At 48.0% G+C, this 13,483-nt stretch overlaps 6 protein-coding genes across 6 annotated transcripts; 3 read left to right on the top strand and 3 right to left on the bottom strand.

The window, feature by feature from the left end:
* The first annotated feature begins 13 nt into the window (after nucleotides 1-13).
* Nucleotides 14-837, top strand: SPPG_05171 (uncharacterized protein). The gene is made up of 3 exons (XM_016753396.1): nucleotides 14-297; nucleotides 357-498; nucleotides 578-837. The coding sequence occupies exons 1-3, from the start codon at nucleotides 116-118 to the stop codon at nucleotides 707-709; spliced, it is 456 nt and encodes a 151-aa protein (XP_016607835.1). The 5' UTR covers nucleotides 14-115; the 3' UTR covers nucleotides 710-837.
* On the bottom strand, nucleotides 727-3,370 carry SPPG_05170 (uncharacterized protein). The gene is made up of 12 exons (XM_016753395.1): nucleotides 3,071-3,370; nucleotides 2,864-3,007; nucleotides 2,586-2,808; nucleotides 2,329-2,521; nucleotides 2,128-2,249; nucleotides 1,990-2,056; nucleotides 1,883-1,934; nucleotides 1,755-1,817; nucleotides 1,599-1,685; nucleotides 1,368-1,534; nucleotides 1,191-1,303; nucleotides 727-1,129 (listed from the first exon to the last, which is right to left on the bottom strand). Exons 1-12 carry the CDS (start codon nucleotides 3,263-3,265, stop codon nucleotides 864-866), a joined length of 1,692 nt encoding a protein of 563 aa, XP_016607834.1. The 5' UTR covers nucleotides 3,266-3,370; the 3' UTR covers nucleotides 727-863.
* A 610-nt stretch (nucleotides 3,371-3,980) lies between these two features.
* SPPG_05169 (uncharacterized protein) lies at nucleotides 3,981-6,727 on the bottom strand. Its single transcript, XM_016753394.1, has 3 exons — nucleotides 6,247-6,727; nucleotides 6,075-6,188; nucleotides 3,981-6,010 (listed from the first exon to the last, which is right to left on the bottom strand). Exons 1-3 carry the CDS (start codon nucleotides 6,391-6,393, stop codon nucleotides 4,232-4,234), a joined length of 2,040 nt encoding a protein of 679 aa, XP_016607833.1. The 5' UTR covers nucleotides 6,394-6,727; the 3' UTR covers nucleotides 3,981-4,231.
* Nucleotides 6,728-8,106: 1,379 nt separating this feature from the next.
* Nucleotides 8,107-8,989, top strand: SPPG_09262 (uncharacterized protein). The gene is made up of 3 exons (XM_016757419.1): nucleotides 8,107-8,270; nucleotides 8,333-8,629; nucleotides 8,705-8,989. The coding sequence occupies exons 1-3, from the start codon at nucleotides 8,241-8,243 to the stop codon at nucleotides 8,723-8,725; spliced, it is 348 nt and encodes a 115-aa protein (XP_016607832.1). The 5' UTR covers nucleotides 8,107-8,240; the 3' UTR covers nucleotides 8,726-8,989.
* A 106-nt stretch (nucleotides 8,990-9,095) lies between these two features.
* SPPG_09261 (methionine-tRNA ligase, beta subunit) lies at nucleotides 9,096-9,865 on the top strand. Its single transcript, XM_016757418.1, has 2 exons — nucleotides 9,096-9,417; nucleotides 9,478-9,865. The coding sequence occupies exons 1-2, from the start codon at nucleotides 9,154-9,156 to the stop codon at nucleotides 9,805-9,807; spliced, it is 594 nt and encodes a 197-aa protein (XP_016607831.1). The 5' UTR covers nucleotides 9,096-9,153; the 3' UTR covers nucleotides 9,808-9,865.
* SPPG_05167 (uncharacterized protein) lies at nucleotides 9,787-13,356 on the bottom strand. Its single transcript, XM_016753393.1, has 8 exons — nucleotides 13,253-13,356; nucleotides 13,164-13,187; nucleotides 12,472-13,098; nucleotides 11,887-12,400; nucleotides 11,006-11,810; nucleotides 10,518-10,945; nucleotides 10,288-10,447; nucleotides 9,787-10,222 (listed from the first exon to the last, which is right to left on the bottom strand). The coding sequence occupies exons 1-8, from the start codon at nucleotides 13,292-13,294 to the stop codon at nucleotides 9,886-9,888; spliced, it is 2,937 nt and encodes a 978-aa protein (XP_016607830.1). The 5' UTR covers nucleotides 13,295-13,356; the 3' UTR covers nucleotides 9,787-9,885.
* Between the last annotated feature and the right edge of the window lie 127 nt (nucleotides 13,357-13,483).

Below are 13,483 nucleotides of genomic sequence, written 5' to 3'. Positions count from 1 at the left end.
AGCTGGTTTCACACTCCCAAAGACTGCGGACGGCTTACGAATCAACGCGTCCGGTCGGCGATCATCCTCTTTTCCGTTTCTTTTTACCTTGGTCATTATACAACTGTTTGTTAGCATGCATCACTCTCAGCACTTTTCCCTCGTGGTTCTCCTCCTACTACTCGTTTTCCAAGCACCCCCAGTAGCTGCGCAAGCAACGACGCTACCCTCGCCACGTATCTTGAACATTGGCTGGGCCCTCTTTACTACACTTCTCCTAGGCGGGACATGTATTATTGCGTTCTTGATCAGTAGTGCGTGAGTATCAGCGTCATTATCAACCGTATGATGGTATTGTAATAAAAATTCGGGGGTAGATTTGCTAAAACGTCGAGCGGGAATGTTTCACGGACATCTATCGTCACGCTTGTCTCTGCCACTGTATTTGGGGTAGTCGTTCTGACTTTGAGATATCTGCCAAAGGTTCCTGTGGGTTACGTGGTGCAGGAGGCTGAAGTGGTATGGTCCACTGACTACTCCAGTAAAGCTGTTTAGCGATACGGTAACTGGTGCTCATGCGCTCTTGTTTCCATGATAGGTAGATAAGACGTATCACGCACGGATTGCCTTTGCCGTCCTGTCAACCATATTTTCAGTTGTTTCTGCTGGCTGTAGCGCCGCATTCTATGCCTTTAGCCCAATATACGCCAGGCCCGCTGATGATGAGTAGCATTAGGCACGCTGATACTGTGAAAGTGCAAACGATGACGTTTTTTATTCATGTCTGAAAAGAAAGTGTATATAATGAAAACGCACCCTCGCTTCCCCATCACTAGATAGGAAAGCCCGTCTATCGCCCCTTACGTCAACCTCTCAGAACCGTCCTATTTAGGTCCCTTCCATTCCAATCGTTTCTGCACACCTGGTTTGCTAACCTCCTCAACATACCGGTCCAAAACTGACAGAACTTTTTCTCTCAAACCCGCTTTTCCCCGTCCGAACCCTCCTTCAATGGTCACAATCTGGGGAAGCATCTGTCGCTCCGAGCCGATGACTCCGGAATCATATGCCCCCCAGTTTTGTTCGAGCCATTCGACGACCTCTTCTTTCGTCTGTGGGGCGGCGAGGGACTGACCTCTTCGGCCCTCTCCTGGCGGGTTGTACGTCATGTCAACGTTATATTCGAGGGACTATAGGACAATGAAACTGACCTATTACAACGCGATAAATATCATGAACGCTTGGGAGTCCGGACAGCGTTCGATGGGGGTAGTCATGATAAGTTAAGGAGGTCAAGAAGCGCAACTTCTCCGAAGGTATCCTACTGCTTACCGGCCGACCATCAGGAAACGCTGATGCCAAGCCACAGAAAATAACATGCAACGAACCTGTTTTTTGGCACAGATCTTGGACTAGGGGCTGCCGGAGTGAAGTAACGTTGAACAATGCTCGGAGAGAGCTGGGACATCTCTTCCCATGGCGGCTGCCATTTAGGAGTTCTGGGGGGTTTGTCAATCAATTTGGCGCGGACACCTTCATAGAAGTCGGGTGTATCCTAAATGCATGGTGCCCGTTGATCAGTGCTCTGAAGCTCATCCTACCCTCGCGTGTATTCCTACCAGGAATTCTCGGGCCATGTTATACTCCATTCGGAAGCAGGACGCAAGATCTAGCTTTCTCCCGTTCCGTAGTTGTTGAAGAGTTACCTACAATAATACCAGGTTAATTTCGTCAGGGAGGGGCATCTTAGGATATCCATACAAAAAGGTATGTACCTTAAGACTGGTCGGTGACATCTTCTTCAACTCTTCCAAAACTTCACCAGCCCACGGTGTATTCTAAATAGTCGATCGTGACATTAGACAGTAGAATCAAATATTTATCAGTCAGGGAGGATACATGCCTCGTTTTCTAAGGCAGAAATGATTTCCTCGATGGTGTTGAATTTGAAACATCTGTTGACATCGTCAATGATAACATTATTAGCAGATCGGCTCAGCTACAACTGACCGGTCAATGGCATTTCCAATCTGTCCGCCTAGGCTCCATGTATTCCATTTTGAAGGTTCGATGTCGCCTTTGATACAGAAAAAAAGAATCTTTGAATTCCACGCCTATAGCATCCAAAGAATAGCTGCCACAACTTACCAACAAATTCCTCCAGGATACCATTGATTACATCCAGCTCATCTGTCTCCAATTCGGCAAGACGAGACATGAGAGATGGCAATCGTGCAGAGGGAATAAAATGCGTTGCAATGCCAGCCTGACTTTTTCCACACAAGCAAATCCACGGTCAATCTACGCCACACTTCCAAATTCCCAGAACGTGGTCAAAAAAGTACTCACAATACTTCCTCCCCCTTCAACCTCCACCCCGTCAATCCCAAAAATGTGCCCAGCTCTCCATCCAACCTCGGCAAAAAGAAACTACCACCGACATCTGGGAACAACCCAATGCCAGTTTCTGGCATCGCAAACAAAGTGTTCTCGGTAGCAATTCGGAAAGGTGCGTGAACCGATAACCCAACACCTCCGCCCACTGTTGAGCGCAAATCATAAATTGGTGTCTTTGCAACAAATGACAAACTCTCCACAAAACCCACTTGTAATCCCATTCATGATACTAATGAACGGCTTCTTCAATGTTCCAATCAGATGGTTCAATTGATACTCCTCCTCAAAAAACTTGAGCGCCTCTGCCAGATCCTCAGGTTTCCCCGACAAAGCACCCGTAATTAGAGCCTTGACATCGCCACCTGCACAAAACGCCCGTCCTTCCACGCTCGTCAACACAATGACTTTGCACAGGTTTGATTCTTCCCACACCTAATCAAGGAATTAGGACTTGAAAACCACATGCTTGCAACAGTAGCTTGAGCACCTGAAGTTGAGGCACGATGTTGTTCACCATGCTTCGGTTGAGGACATTCAAGCTCTTAGGACGATTCAGCAGGAACAGTCGCACAGACTGCATCTTCTGGTGTCGGACCTCGACCTGTCCTGAGGAGCTTGAAGAAGTTGCCATCTGTCCATAGTTCAATCTATTAGCACCAGATCCCTCACAGGAAACATCCGCACCTGAGCATACCGTTGCTACTCCCCCTGAATTTGGCAAGTCAGTGGATCTCAGATGGCTCGACAAACCCATCACCCGTCGGGCGGCGTGTGAGCTGTGATTGGGTGTAGTCGTTGCCCGGCCGCGACCGGAAGCAGTCATGAGACAACGTTTGCCGAGTAAATGAGCGGCCGGCCGACTTGCTCTGATGCTCCTAAAATATAACATTGAAAGGCAACAAAGGCGATGGCAAAAACCGTCGTTCTCAAGCTTGCGCGACGGGATCTGCGGATTCTACTACTGGCCAACCAAACTCACAATTGCTGGATTTCACTTTGTCACATTGTTGCCATGGTAATGGCAATTAAATCATGCTTCATGTAATAGTGTAGAGGTGACAGAAACTGGCACTAGCTACTACACCAGGGAATAAACCAGCGACAACCGGTTCGGAAAAGCTAACTAAGCTACTACTAGACAATTATACACGCAATACGTAACGGTTGGTTCTAACCGGATAACTGCCCACCACCACACGCGGTCCCTACTAGGCCTTGATCCAGAACTCTTGATGGCATTGAAGCCAGAGTCTTCGCAACATTGGGGAGACTCGCAAGCTGTAGGATTTTCAGTGACAAGGCTTGGAGACTAGAGAAAAAAACTGCATGTCAGAAGATGACCCGATGACAAGAAATGCAAGAAATGCCATCGATACATACCAACCAAGCTCAACTAATGTGGCAGCATAATAGTAGGTTTTGTTATGGGATCCGATTGGTTGCCGCTGGTTCTGATCACGGTTGCTGTCGGGCGGTCGAGGTCCTTGACACCACCACATCTGCATTCTCATGATTGGACCGAGTCGCGATGAGAGTTGCGCAGATGGTTAGAGAGTCGAGGATGGGTAAAGAGGAAAGAGGGAAGAGGGAGCAAAAGGCCCCCCTTTTATAGACCTTTGGCATGCACCTCACCGCAGTTTAAAAAAAAACATTATATGCATGCCACACCGCTTTGAGCAATAGATGGGGGTTCTGATTATGCGATATGATTAACCGGATTAATCCGGATAATAATGGGTCCTCTGTATGTATGTAGTGCCATTTTCAATCACCTCCACACTATGTATTAGCCTGTGCGGTTTTTGTCGACTGTCACTACAAACTAACTACTATTGAATCCCATAGAGCCTTCTCGTCAAAAGCTGCTTCCAGGTTCCTCGAGTATTATTCCTTCATGCTGGCTCGCGCTCGAAGACACTCGTCTGCCTCTGACGCGATGTCGATCAATTGATACTCGGTCCTCGCTAACAGTACTTCGGGATGATGGGCGACGATGCTTCAATCGGACGTCGCCCGGTAAGGGTGGTCGTTGAGATGGAGGCTGGGAAAGGACGGGCTGTGAGGAGTGAGAGGGTCGCCGACCGGGATGCTGTTGGCTATCGAGAGCCATGCGAGACAATCCACCTGTTGACATGGTTCGTACTATGCCTGTATTGCGTCGTCGTTCGTCAGCTTCAGCTGCCCCGTCACTCTTCACTGATGTTGCCTTCCTCCATCTCGTCTCTCGCTGACAACCTTCAGATAAGGGCGCTCCAGTTTGCGGGTGTAAGCCAGCTTCCAACATCCTCTCAGTGAGCCCAGGAGATATCAACGCCTGGGGAACAACCACCCCCGGAGGAAGTTTGATTTTCATGACATTGCGACTTCGCCATGAGCGTTTCGATGCAGTCTGAGAACTTCCAGGACCACCAGCAGGAACCAGTCCATTCTCCTTAGCTGTGTTCTTTCCAGGATGCGCACGAAATGCTAGATGTTCGATATCCTCACTTTGAGTATGCGGTGATATGGTGTGATTTGAGTTCATCAGGTTAGCCAGATGCGCTGCGAGGGGATTGTCCGTAGGTTTCAGAACAATACGGCTGGGAAACTGTACCGGTCCGCGGGAATTGGAATTGTGATCGTCTTGCGTATTGAGGTCCGTGCTGGGCCATCGTGAATCGCTCTCTGAATGCGAAGAGAAAGAGGGTTTGAGCGATCGGGTATCGTAATGGTCGCCAGTCCAGCCTCGACCGAAATCGACGTCGAGGGATGCTGAGCTCGGCGCTCGAGGGGGTAGTCGTGGCCGTGTGGAGAAAGACTCGTATGACATGTAAGGGTGGCGTAGACTAGATACAGAGCCTGCGGAATGAAGGGAATGATCGGAGAGGTTGGAGTATCTCCGGCGTGGTGTAGAATATGGTCCCGGATCGGAGAATGCAATATGGGACATGGATTCCCAATTTGGCCGTTCAACTGTCCGCGAGCGTGAAACAACACGGTCACTGAGCAGTGGTTTCGGAACTGAGAGATTTTTAAGTCCATAGTCTGCGGCTCCCGATGAGGCACTGAGATTGCGATAGAAAATGTATCCATGAACCCAAGCATCGTCATCCTCGTCATCATCTATCGGATCATTTCCAATCCACTTTTCACGCTGAGTCCGTGGTTCAGGTTGCTTTCCGACCATAGTTTCATCGCTGTGATATCCGCTATCCAGGGAGGATATTTCGTCGTGCTCCACGTGCCCTTTCGGGGTGTTTTCCGCGGGCGACTGATTCGATGGATTCCACGCATGTCCACTGTTAGTCGATCCGCCATTCTTTTGTTGCAAATAAACCAAGGATAGATTGTGTATCAGAGCCGGTAGATCTTCCTGAAACATTTTTCTCAACTGCGTCTCGATCTGCAGCTGCAAGAAACGTCGAATGTTTGGAATGTTGTCGAAAGTCGAATTGACATCGACCTTTTCCAAGGGGTCATTTTTAAATACAAGCGTCACCCCCTTGTGCTTGTCGACGACCAATACGATGATTCCCCGCAACACAAGGTTACTGATGCGAAGACGCATCGGTACGACTAGCGGCCAATTCGCAGCAAGAATGCCACCTCTGTTATTTATTTTGAGAGTTGTAGTCGGTGTTCGAAGAGGGTTTGCCTAGATGATCGTCAAAAGTCATTTTACTTTCTACAAGCACTTCCGCCGCAATAATAGTACCAACCTGCACTTTGGTTTGCAGCTCCACGTAAGCATCCCCAATATAAGCCATTTTAAAGATTCCACGAAATCGTTCTTCCTGCAGTTCGCCAATTTCCAGAATTTCCAAGTCTGGCGGCTACAAACCCCAATATAGGTTAACCATAATTGAGAAGTGACAGCACAACGTATTGTACCTTTGTTCCCATGTTCAATTCTTTGACCTCTATTTTTCCCACAATGTTGGAAGGCTTCTCCCCCTTGTTCAGCGCAATTGTCAGTTGCTGCTGTGCCTTCTCCATAAACTCTGCCGAAAATGTCGGCCAGTTGAGTTTGAAAGACATGTCTTTGGTAAAGTCTTCCAAACTCTCGGTGAATATGTGAAGACAGCACCCCTAATCGAATAGCGACAGACGCGGCAACATGCCCGCTGCATGCGGGAGAGGTGATAGGATATGCAGCAGTTTGTCCTTTTTTCGGCAAGGATGGGCGAACGGCTTTTCACGTTTACCGAGTGCCAATTCCGTCAGCGATAGAAAGCGAAACGAGTCTTCTTGAATGACAATAACTTGTGGTGTGCTCTCTACTTGTGTCCTTTAGTGAGTCGGGAAGCGTGCAAGGAGCGTTCGAAAAAGTAAGATGGAAAAAGTGGTCAAAATGTGCCAATTTGGACAGCCGTCACCATTAATGGAAATGTGCGGGCTTTCCGGTCGGTTGATGTGTTGTGGGTTGTCTGGGAAATAATGACTCATCTGTATCACCCATGTCTGATCGCTTACATCATATTGAACACTTTGCAGATACTTGTTTCTTTGGGCGTTTGCCTTTCGTTTTGCAGTTGTTTTTTGTGGGTGTGGCTGCAGGTATGTGGATGGCCGCAAGGGAATTGCATAAAGACATGGCCAGCTGCATTCTGCGCTATTGGAATCGACTCTCTTCATCGTTCATCCCCAGAATTGCAATGCATCCCGCCAGTTGAAAGTCTGAAGAGATTGTAAGTGCTCAGCATCCAGCCTTTGAATTCTTTAGTATTCAATCGGATAACTTTCGCATACCGGTAGTCCTCCTTGCGGGCTGTCGTCGTGAGAAGAACAATAGCCTGCATGGGCCGAGGAATATGCGCATAATATGCTCGCAATAAGAAAAATTATATCAGTGACTCGTGTCGTAGTGGTCAGTTGCGTTTACCAGGCGATTGATCACGCGTTCGAATCCGAGTGGGCCCCGTCAGTCGCTTCCTTCACTCACGATTGACTCTGAGTGATTGAACTCACCCACTTTTTGGGCAAGGCTACTGCCAGGCGTGAGTGACCTATGCACATCCGCTCATGAGCCACTCATCCAATGTTGTCTCTGCGTTCAAGGTTTCTTTTAACGATAGCTAGAGGAAAACTGCTATTGGATGACACATGGATGATTAAACGTTAATAGGTTAATGTTTGTAGCTTCAATTTGGGTGGTGTTGTGTCGCAGTGGTCAGCCCCTCAGTTGGCCATGGGTTCGACACCCGCATCAGTGGGCTCCGTCGGTCGCTTCCTTCTTATCAAATCCTCAGATTAGGTCAGCACAGGGACCGAGCTTTCCCACTTTTTGGCCAAACTTACTAGTGCCAGGAGTGATGGCCCATCGCGAATCTGCTCGTGAGCCAGTGTTGTCTCTGCCTTCGAGCAAAACAGCCATTAGATGGACCTACTCAACGTTGACATTTGTTTGTTTGCAGCTCAAATCGTGTGGTGTTGTGTCGCAGTGGTCAGCCCCTCAGTTGGCCATGGGTTCGATACCGCAGAAGTGGGCTCCGTCGGTCGCTTCCTTAAGTCAAATCTTCGATTTGTAATGGTCTCTAGTGACCGAGCTTCCCCACTTTTTTTTTTCGGCTTCTATCAAAGCATTTTGCCTTGCTGAAATGACGCTGTCGATATGCTGCTTATCGTGAATGTTATATGCGAGGAGCTTTGCAGAGGCTTTCCATGCTCGGTTGAGGTTCGGATGCCTCGTGGTTGCTATGGTTACGGTATGGCCTTGGGCGAAAGCGTCCAAATGTCGAGCACAGTAGAAGTAAAGCATTGTCGACATCTTCTACTTCCTGCGACTTACCACAGATCGGCTAATAGAACAACAGAACAACTGAGACGAGCTTCCACGATTTACATTAGTACACACTACCGATAGGTCACTCTAGAACTTGGCCCAAATGTCACAAAAACTGACAAGAAAAGCCTTGGTATGGAGGCTGTTTTGTAAGTTTTGTTGCACACATTCCTCTAACACCACTTACTATGGCAGGATATACTGCTCAAACAAACCTCGCAAAAACCAAAACGAAGTACGCCTGACACAGGTATCAGCGATTCCTCAAAGCGTATCAAAAAACCAGTCCTCAATAAAGAAAACTTTCGGAAGAATGAGAGACTAAAGCGAGAAGCGAAGCGGCGAGAACTTGACGAGAAGAAGAGAAAGGAGGATTTACGTCACAGAGTTCAATTAGAAGAGGAGGACGATGGTTCAGAAAAGGTGGCGAACAATTTGAAGTATTTCAAGAGGAGAGCAAACACTGCCAAGGAGAAGGAAATCATGAAAAAGGTTCGTCTCGGACCCTCCTTGGCGGATCTGCTGGTCTTACTAAGGCAATCATATGGTTGCATTTTGCGTTTCTAGCTGAAAGAGATGAAGCGATGACAAGACGTCGAGATCCGTTCTTACTTCTGCACCCACAAAGTTCTCGATATCGTTTGCGCATGTTTCGCATCGTCAGGGAACATGATGCATCTTCACTAGACTCATTCCTTCATTCCCATCGTCAAATGTTCTGCATCCAGGAATTGTAATCGTATAGCCCCATCCTATCTGTATACAGCCTTGCATCCAATTGCCGTAGAATCTTTCCTTCAACTTGTATATTGTATTTTCGTTAATCTTAATATTTACGGGCTAAAACAAACATTAGTTGAAAGAACTAGATCATTACCTAAGCGGTTGAGTTGGATGTCACATGATGCACCTTCTTCTCGGGTGTCATTTTGAGTGCGATTTTGGGCAAAGGACTTTGATCGAACAGATCAATCCTTCATATCCCTGCAAGTCCAAGTACATTAACCACCCCCATCATGATCCTACAGCGTGCAAGACATGTCTGCACACATATTTCCCGCAATACTCTCCCGCGCACTAGACATTTTTCAACGCCTCCTCCCCCATCCACACCTGCAGAAGATCAATTTCATCGCCTGGACCTGCGCGTAGGTAAAATCCTTTCCGTCGCCTCACATCCTTCCGCAGATGCGCTGTATGTCGAGACGATCGATACAGGGGATAAGGAGAGGACGATTGTAAGTGGTCTAAAGCGATTTTATGCTGTGGAGGATCTAGAGGTATGCCTTTGGATGATTTGAATACGCGGCTTTTTGTTTATAATACCGCGCGGTTATTAGAATAAACATGTGGTCGTGGTGTGTAACATGAAACCAGCCAAGCTGCGCGGCATTCGATCAGAAGGGATGCTGTTGGCAGCTTTCAATACGACATTGGTCGAAGTGCTCGAGCCGCCTTCTACAAGTCTGCCTGGCGACAAGGTCTATGCACAAGGATTTCCACAAGGTCCCATAGACACGGTCTTGAATCCCAAACGTAAGGTTTTTGAAGCCTGTCAACCACATTTGGGCACAAATGGGGAGGGTGTAGCAACGTACAAGGGCGTCCCGCTACAGACGGATAAGGGCTTTGTAAGGGTCAAGAGTATTCTCAACGGAACAGTCAGCTGATCCTATGCGCAACATGTCTTGTAAATAGAATAAGGGTTAAATCATGTTACATTGTCCATCTATCTACGCTTGTTCTTTCTACTCCACTTCGCCAGCCAACCATGCCCCAACTTTGTCGCCGTAGACCTCCACCCACCGCACCCGCTGCCTGGCCTTCTCCAGTCCCTTGCTGACAGGAATATCAATCCGAGGAGGAACAAAAATGTCTCCCTCTCTTCTGACGAACAATCGCTCAGCATCCTCTACCAGAGACTTTTGAGCAAATTTCCCAACAATAGTTCCAACAAGATTGTTGAGACGGGTGTAATCCCCTGATGAGGACTCAACGGCGAGAAGTGCATCCCAGTTGTCCCGGATAAAGTTCCAAGTGATCAGATATCCTGCCGGGCTTTGCTCAGAGACTTGAGCTATGAGTCTGTGCATTGAACCCGTTAGCATGATGAATCACAAGCATCATTATAAAGGAAACAACGGACACACCTATGCAAGTCTTGCTTCCGGACGTGCGCAGAGAGCGCCAGCGTCAGAGTACGTAGTTGGAGGTACGGCTGGCGAGCCGACGCCAGTGCGTGCAGCAGCCTCTGTTCCTCTTGGGCAGATGTAGCAGACAAGTATGACTTATACACCCACTCATAGTCCGCTATTCCATCACCAACAGTCAGTAGTGAGAAGACTATCACGGCCCGACTAGTCGCGTGCTCATCACATACCTTCACTTCCCCAAATGACCCCAGCATCATAAACGACGCCCAACACATCCGGAGTCAACTCCACGGAGGTCCCATTTTTCAATTTTGCAAAATACCATAACGCTTCTTCAACGGTATCCAAATCTCCCAAAAAGACGGCTTTACCCAACACCTCGCTTCGCAACAATGCCATCAAATGGCCTTGATTCGCTTTTGATTCGTCGTCCTCCCAGTCAACTTTTTGGATTATTTGGTGCAAGAGCTTGAGTTCGTAGGAAAGGAGCTTGCCATAGCCAGGATGGAAGACGAGATATGATTCCAAAGTCCTGAGATCTCGGAGAAGAGTTTGCCATACGATGGGGTCAGTTTCAGTTGTTAAGAGGCGAGTGAGGTTAAGTGCAATGGTCGCATCAGATTCCCGGCCAGACAAAAGCATCGCGAAAGCATCACTGAATGATGTGGATCAGTATCAGGTACACCGGTATCAGCATCACAAGACAACTACTCACTCAATCAAGCCCGCCCTGTCAACTGGTTCCAAAACGTTTAGATCTTTTCCCAACAGCTCTGCAAATTTCTTATAAACCCATGTAGGATATTGAACCCTATACACGCCAGTACGCCCTACATTCAAAAGCGGGACACCATTCGGCGATGTGCTCTTGGTGGGAATCTGAACGTGGCCCAACTCTTTGACGATGTGGGTTGCACGGGAGATTTCGGGCTTCTTTCCGGATGTATACACGGAATACGTCAAGGGGATCTGCCATTTCTGTTTTTCTGCATGCTCATCGGAATCTTTGGACAGCGCTGCAAGGTACATCCTCTCCTGTTCGACAACCAACTGCCCAGGGGTGGTTTCATCCAAAACACGGACGACAGGAAATCCTGGTTGATCCGTCCAAGTACTCATCAATGCCCCCACATCTACATGCGAATCCGACAGAGCTTGCCATAATTCAAGCGTTTTCGCATTCTGATAAGCGTGCGCTTCCAGATAGGCGTGTATCCTTTTGAAGAATGTGTCACTTCCAAGAGCGTCATCCAACCAGGCTTGAAGCATTCGCAAAATCGAGGATCCCTTCCCGTAAGAAATATCATCAAAAATCTCTTGAATCTCATTGGGATCGTGGACTTGCACAGCGATAGGGTGCGTAAACTGTGATGCGTCGGCTTCCAGGGCACGGAGCAGGTCTGCAGGGACGAATTGGTCGTCCATTCGCCACGTCGATTCCGCGGCATTGGTACCCTTGTATTCCATGAATTCAGCAAAGCCTTCGTTGAGCCAGAGGTCATTCCACCAGTCCATTGTAACTAAAACATTGGATAGGTTCAGTATGACGCCATTTCTCTTGCTCAATCCTCCTAACGAAATCACGAGCATACCCACCAAGATTTCCAAACCATTGATGAGCAAGTTCATGTGCAATGACTTCGGCAACCCGCTGCTTATTGCTTTCCGATGAACTTTTTTCATCATATAGCAAGGCAGTATCTCTATACGTAACCAAGCCCCAATTTTCCATCGCTCCAGCAGCAAAATCCGGAATTGCAATCAAATCCATCTTTGGAAGCGGGTAATTGACTCCATAGCGTCCTTCATAATAGTCCAGAATCTTTGTAGCAACCTTTAAGCCGTATTCTCCGAGATGCGTTTTGGATGGCGGTGTCCAGACGGAAACGGCTACGCCGCGGGATGTATGTGATGTTATTGATTCGAAATCGGAGACAATGAAAGCGATGAGGTAGGTCGACATCCGTTTGGTTGTGTCAAAGACAAAACGACGCTGCCCGGTGGTTGTTTTGACAACGGACAAATGAGGCATGTTGCTAAGAGCGTGGTAACCGTCAGGTACCGTTACATTGATTTGGAAGGTTGCCTTTTTAGATGGTTCGTCAAGGCACTAGATTTAAATGAGACAGATGAGCAAAAAGGGGATAATGCGTATGCTCAGTGGAATCTCCCGAATCTTACCGGAAAAGCCCTCCGAGCATCTGTAGCCTCAAACTGTGTAGTACCGATAAACTTCTTTTTGCCATTTTCCCCGCGATACACGCTGTAGTAAAATCCTCTCAAACTATCTGTCAACTTTCCTCTAAACTGCAAGTGGAGCTTATATTTCCCCGCTGAGACAGGTCTTTCTAACCAATATACCGTGTACTGCCTCTCCGGTCGAGGCTCCGCCGCAGGGACGAGATCCACATCGGGTCCAACGAATCGAGCAGTTTTACCATCGACATCCAAATCTTTGCTATGTACCACAACAAAGTTCGTAGCGCTGCGCACATCCAAAGTTATATCCACTGACCCACCAAATTCCAACTTTTCAAAATCCACTTCCGATAGATCCAAATCATAATGCTCTGGGACAATCCAATCCGGAAGTCTTACATCCCACTTCGCGGGTACACCGGGTGCAGGAACAGGTGAATCAGGTCCAGAGATGACAAACCGCCAGACAAGAGCGACGGTGAGGATAGCAATGGTAACGCCCGCGCAGTGAGCGATGGCCGCTCGCTTTCCGCCAACCCAGTCTACAATGTGGCGCCAACAGTAGGAAATACGTTCCCGAAAGGTATGTGGTTGGGTGTAAGCGTCGTCCTGTTATCCAGAAGGTGTTACACGCGAGAAACATTCAAGTAATGCTACGGTGGAAAATGGCTTACATCCCCCAGGGACTCGAGGTCTGCCTGTAGGTGTTGCCAAGGTGAGCCTCTTGACATTACATATCCGATCATTTTGAAGAACAACTTACATCGTCGTCCACAACCTGGCGATATCCGCCTGGCACCGACATGATCAACAAAATAAAGAGGACTTGGAGACTCAACTGAGATGGGATGGTCGTCGAGCAACTGCTAAATACATGCCCCAGGTTTTGAAATGCGCGGACACGGATGAGTCATGGAAGACGCGATCATGATCATGGAACGGAGAGCGATAAGGAACACTATTTGTTTATTCCTTTTTTCCTTTGCAAGCTCTT

The sequence above is a fragment of the Spizellomyces punctatus genome (genome assembly GCF_000182565.1).
Source record: "Spizellomyces punctatus DAOM BR117 chromosome Unknown supercont1.8, whole genome shotgun sequence".
Classification (NCBI taxonomy): Eukaryota; Fungi; Chytridiomycota; class Chytridiomycetes; order Spizellomycetales; family Spizellomycetaceae; genus Spizellomyces; species Spizellomyces punctatus.
The sequence above is the reverse complement of the archived record's forward strand: the minus strand, read 5'-3'. Positions and strand labels throughout refer to the sequence as shown.

What these genes read in the sequence shown, in the direction of transcription:
- SPPG_05170 (XM_016753395.1), bottom strand. Translation starts at nt 3,265, where the DNA reads ATGTTATATTTTAGGAGCATCAGAGCAAGTCGGCCGGCCGCTCATTTA. An exon ending in TATCATGAATGGGATTACAA is followed by an intron (nt 2,522 to 2,585) that starts GTGGGTTTTGTG and finishes TGCGCTCAACAG; the next exon opens with TGGGCGGAGGTGTTGGGTTA. An exon ending in TTTCTGCCTTAGAAAACGAG is followed by an intron (nt 1,818 to 1,882) that starts GCATGTATCCTC and finishes TCGACTATTTAG; the next exon opens with AATACACCGTGGGCTGGTGA.
- SPPG_09262 (XM_016757419.1), top strand. Translation starts at nt 8,241, where the DNA reads ATGTCACAAAAACTGACAAGAAAAGCCTTG. An exon ending in AACTGACAAGAAAAGCCTTG is followed by an intron (nt 8,271 to 8,332) that starts GTATGGAGGCTG and finishes TTACTATGGCAG; the next exon opens with GATATACTGCTCAAACAAAC. An exon ending in AGAAGGAAATCATGAAAAAG is followed by an intron (nt 8,630 to 8,704) that starts GTTCGTCTCGGA and finishes TTGCGTTTCTAG; the next exon opens with CTGAAAGAGATGAAGCGATG.
- SPPG_05171 (XM_016753396.1), top strand. Translation starts at nt 116, where the DNA reads ATGCATCACTCTCAGCACTTTTCCCTCGTGGTTCTCCTCCTACTACTC. An exon ending in GCGTTCTTGATCAGTAGTGC is followed by an intron (nt 298 to 356) that starts GTGAGTATCAGC and finishes ATTCGGGGGTAG; the next exon opens with ATTTGCTAAAACGTCGAGCG. An exon ending in TGGTGCAGGAGGCTGAAGTG is followed by an intron (nt 499 to 577) that starts GTATGGTCCACT and finishes TTTCCATGATAG; the next exon opens with GTAGATAAGACGTATCACGC.
- SPPG_05169 (XM_016753394.1), bottom strand. Translation starts at nt 6,393, where the DNA reads ATGTCTTTCAAACTCAACTGGCCGACATTTTCGGCAGAGTTTATGGAG. An exon ending in AATTGAACATGGGAACAAAG is followed by an intron (nt 6,189 to 6,246) that starts GTACAATACGTT and finishes TGGGGTTTGTAG; the next exon opens with CCGCCAGACTTGGAAATTCT. An exon ending in AGCTGCAAACCAAAGTGCAG is followed by an intron (nt 6,011 to 6,074) that starts GTTGGTACTATT and finishes ACGATCATCTAG; the next exon opens with GCAAACCCTCTTCGAACACC.
- SPPG_09261 (XM_016757418.1), top strand. Translation starts at nt 9,154, where the DNA reads ATGATCCTACAGCGTGCAAGACATGTCTGCACACATATTTCCCGCAAT. An exon ending in ATGCTGTGGAGGATCTAGAG is followed by an intron (nt 9,418 to 9,477) that starts GTATGCCTTTGG and finishes CGCGGTTATTAG; the next exon opens with AATAAACATGTGGTCGTGGT.
- SPPG_05167 (XM_016753393.1), bottom strand. Translation starts at nt 13,294, where the DNA reads ATGTCGGTGCCAGGCGGATATCGCCAGGTTGTGGACGACGAT. An exon ending in GACAGGGCGGGCTTGATTGA is followed by an intron (nt 10,946 to 11,005) that starts GTGAGTAGTTGT and finishes CACATCATTCAG; the next exon opens with TGATGCTTTCGCGATGCTTT. An exon ending in CGGAAGCAAGACTTGCATAG is followed by an intron (nt 10,223 to 10,287) that starts GTGTGTCCGTTG and finishes TTCAATGCACAG; the next exon opens with ACTCATAGCTCAAGTCTCTG.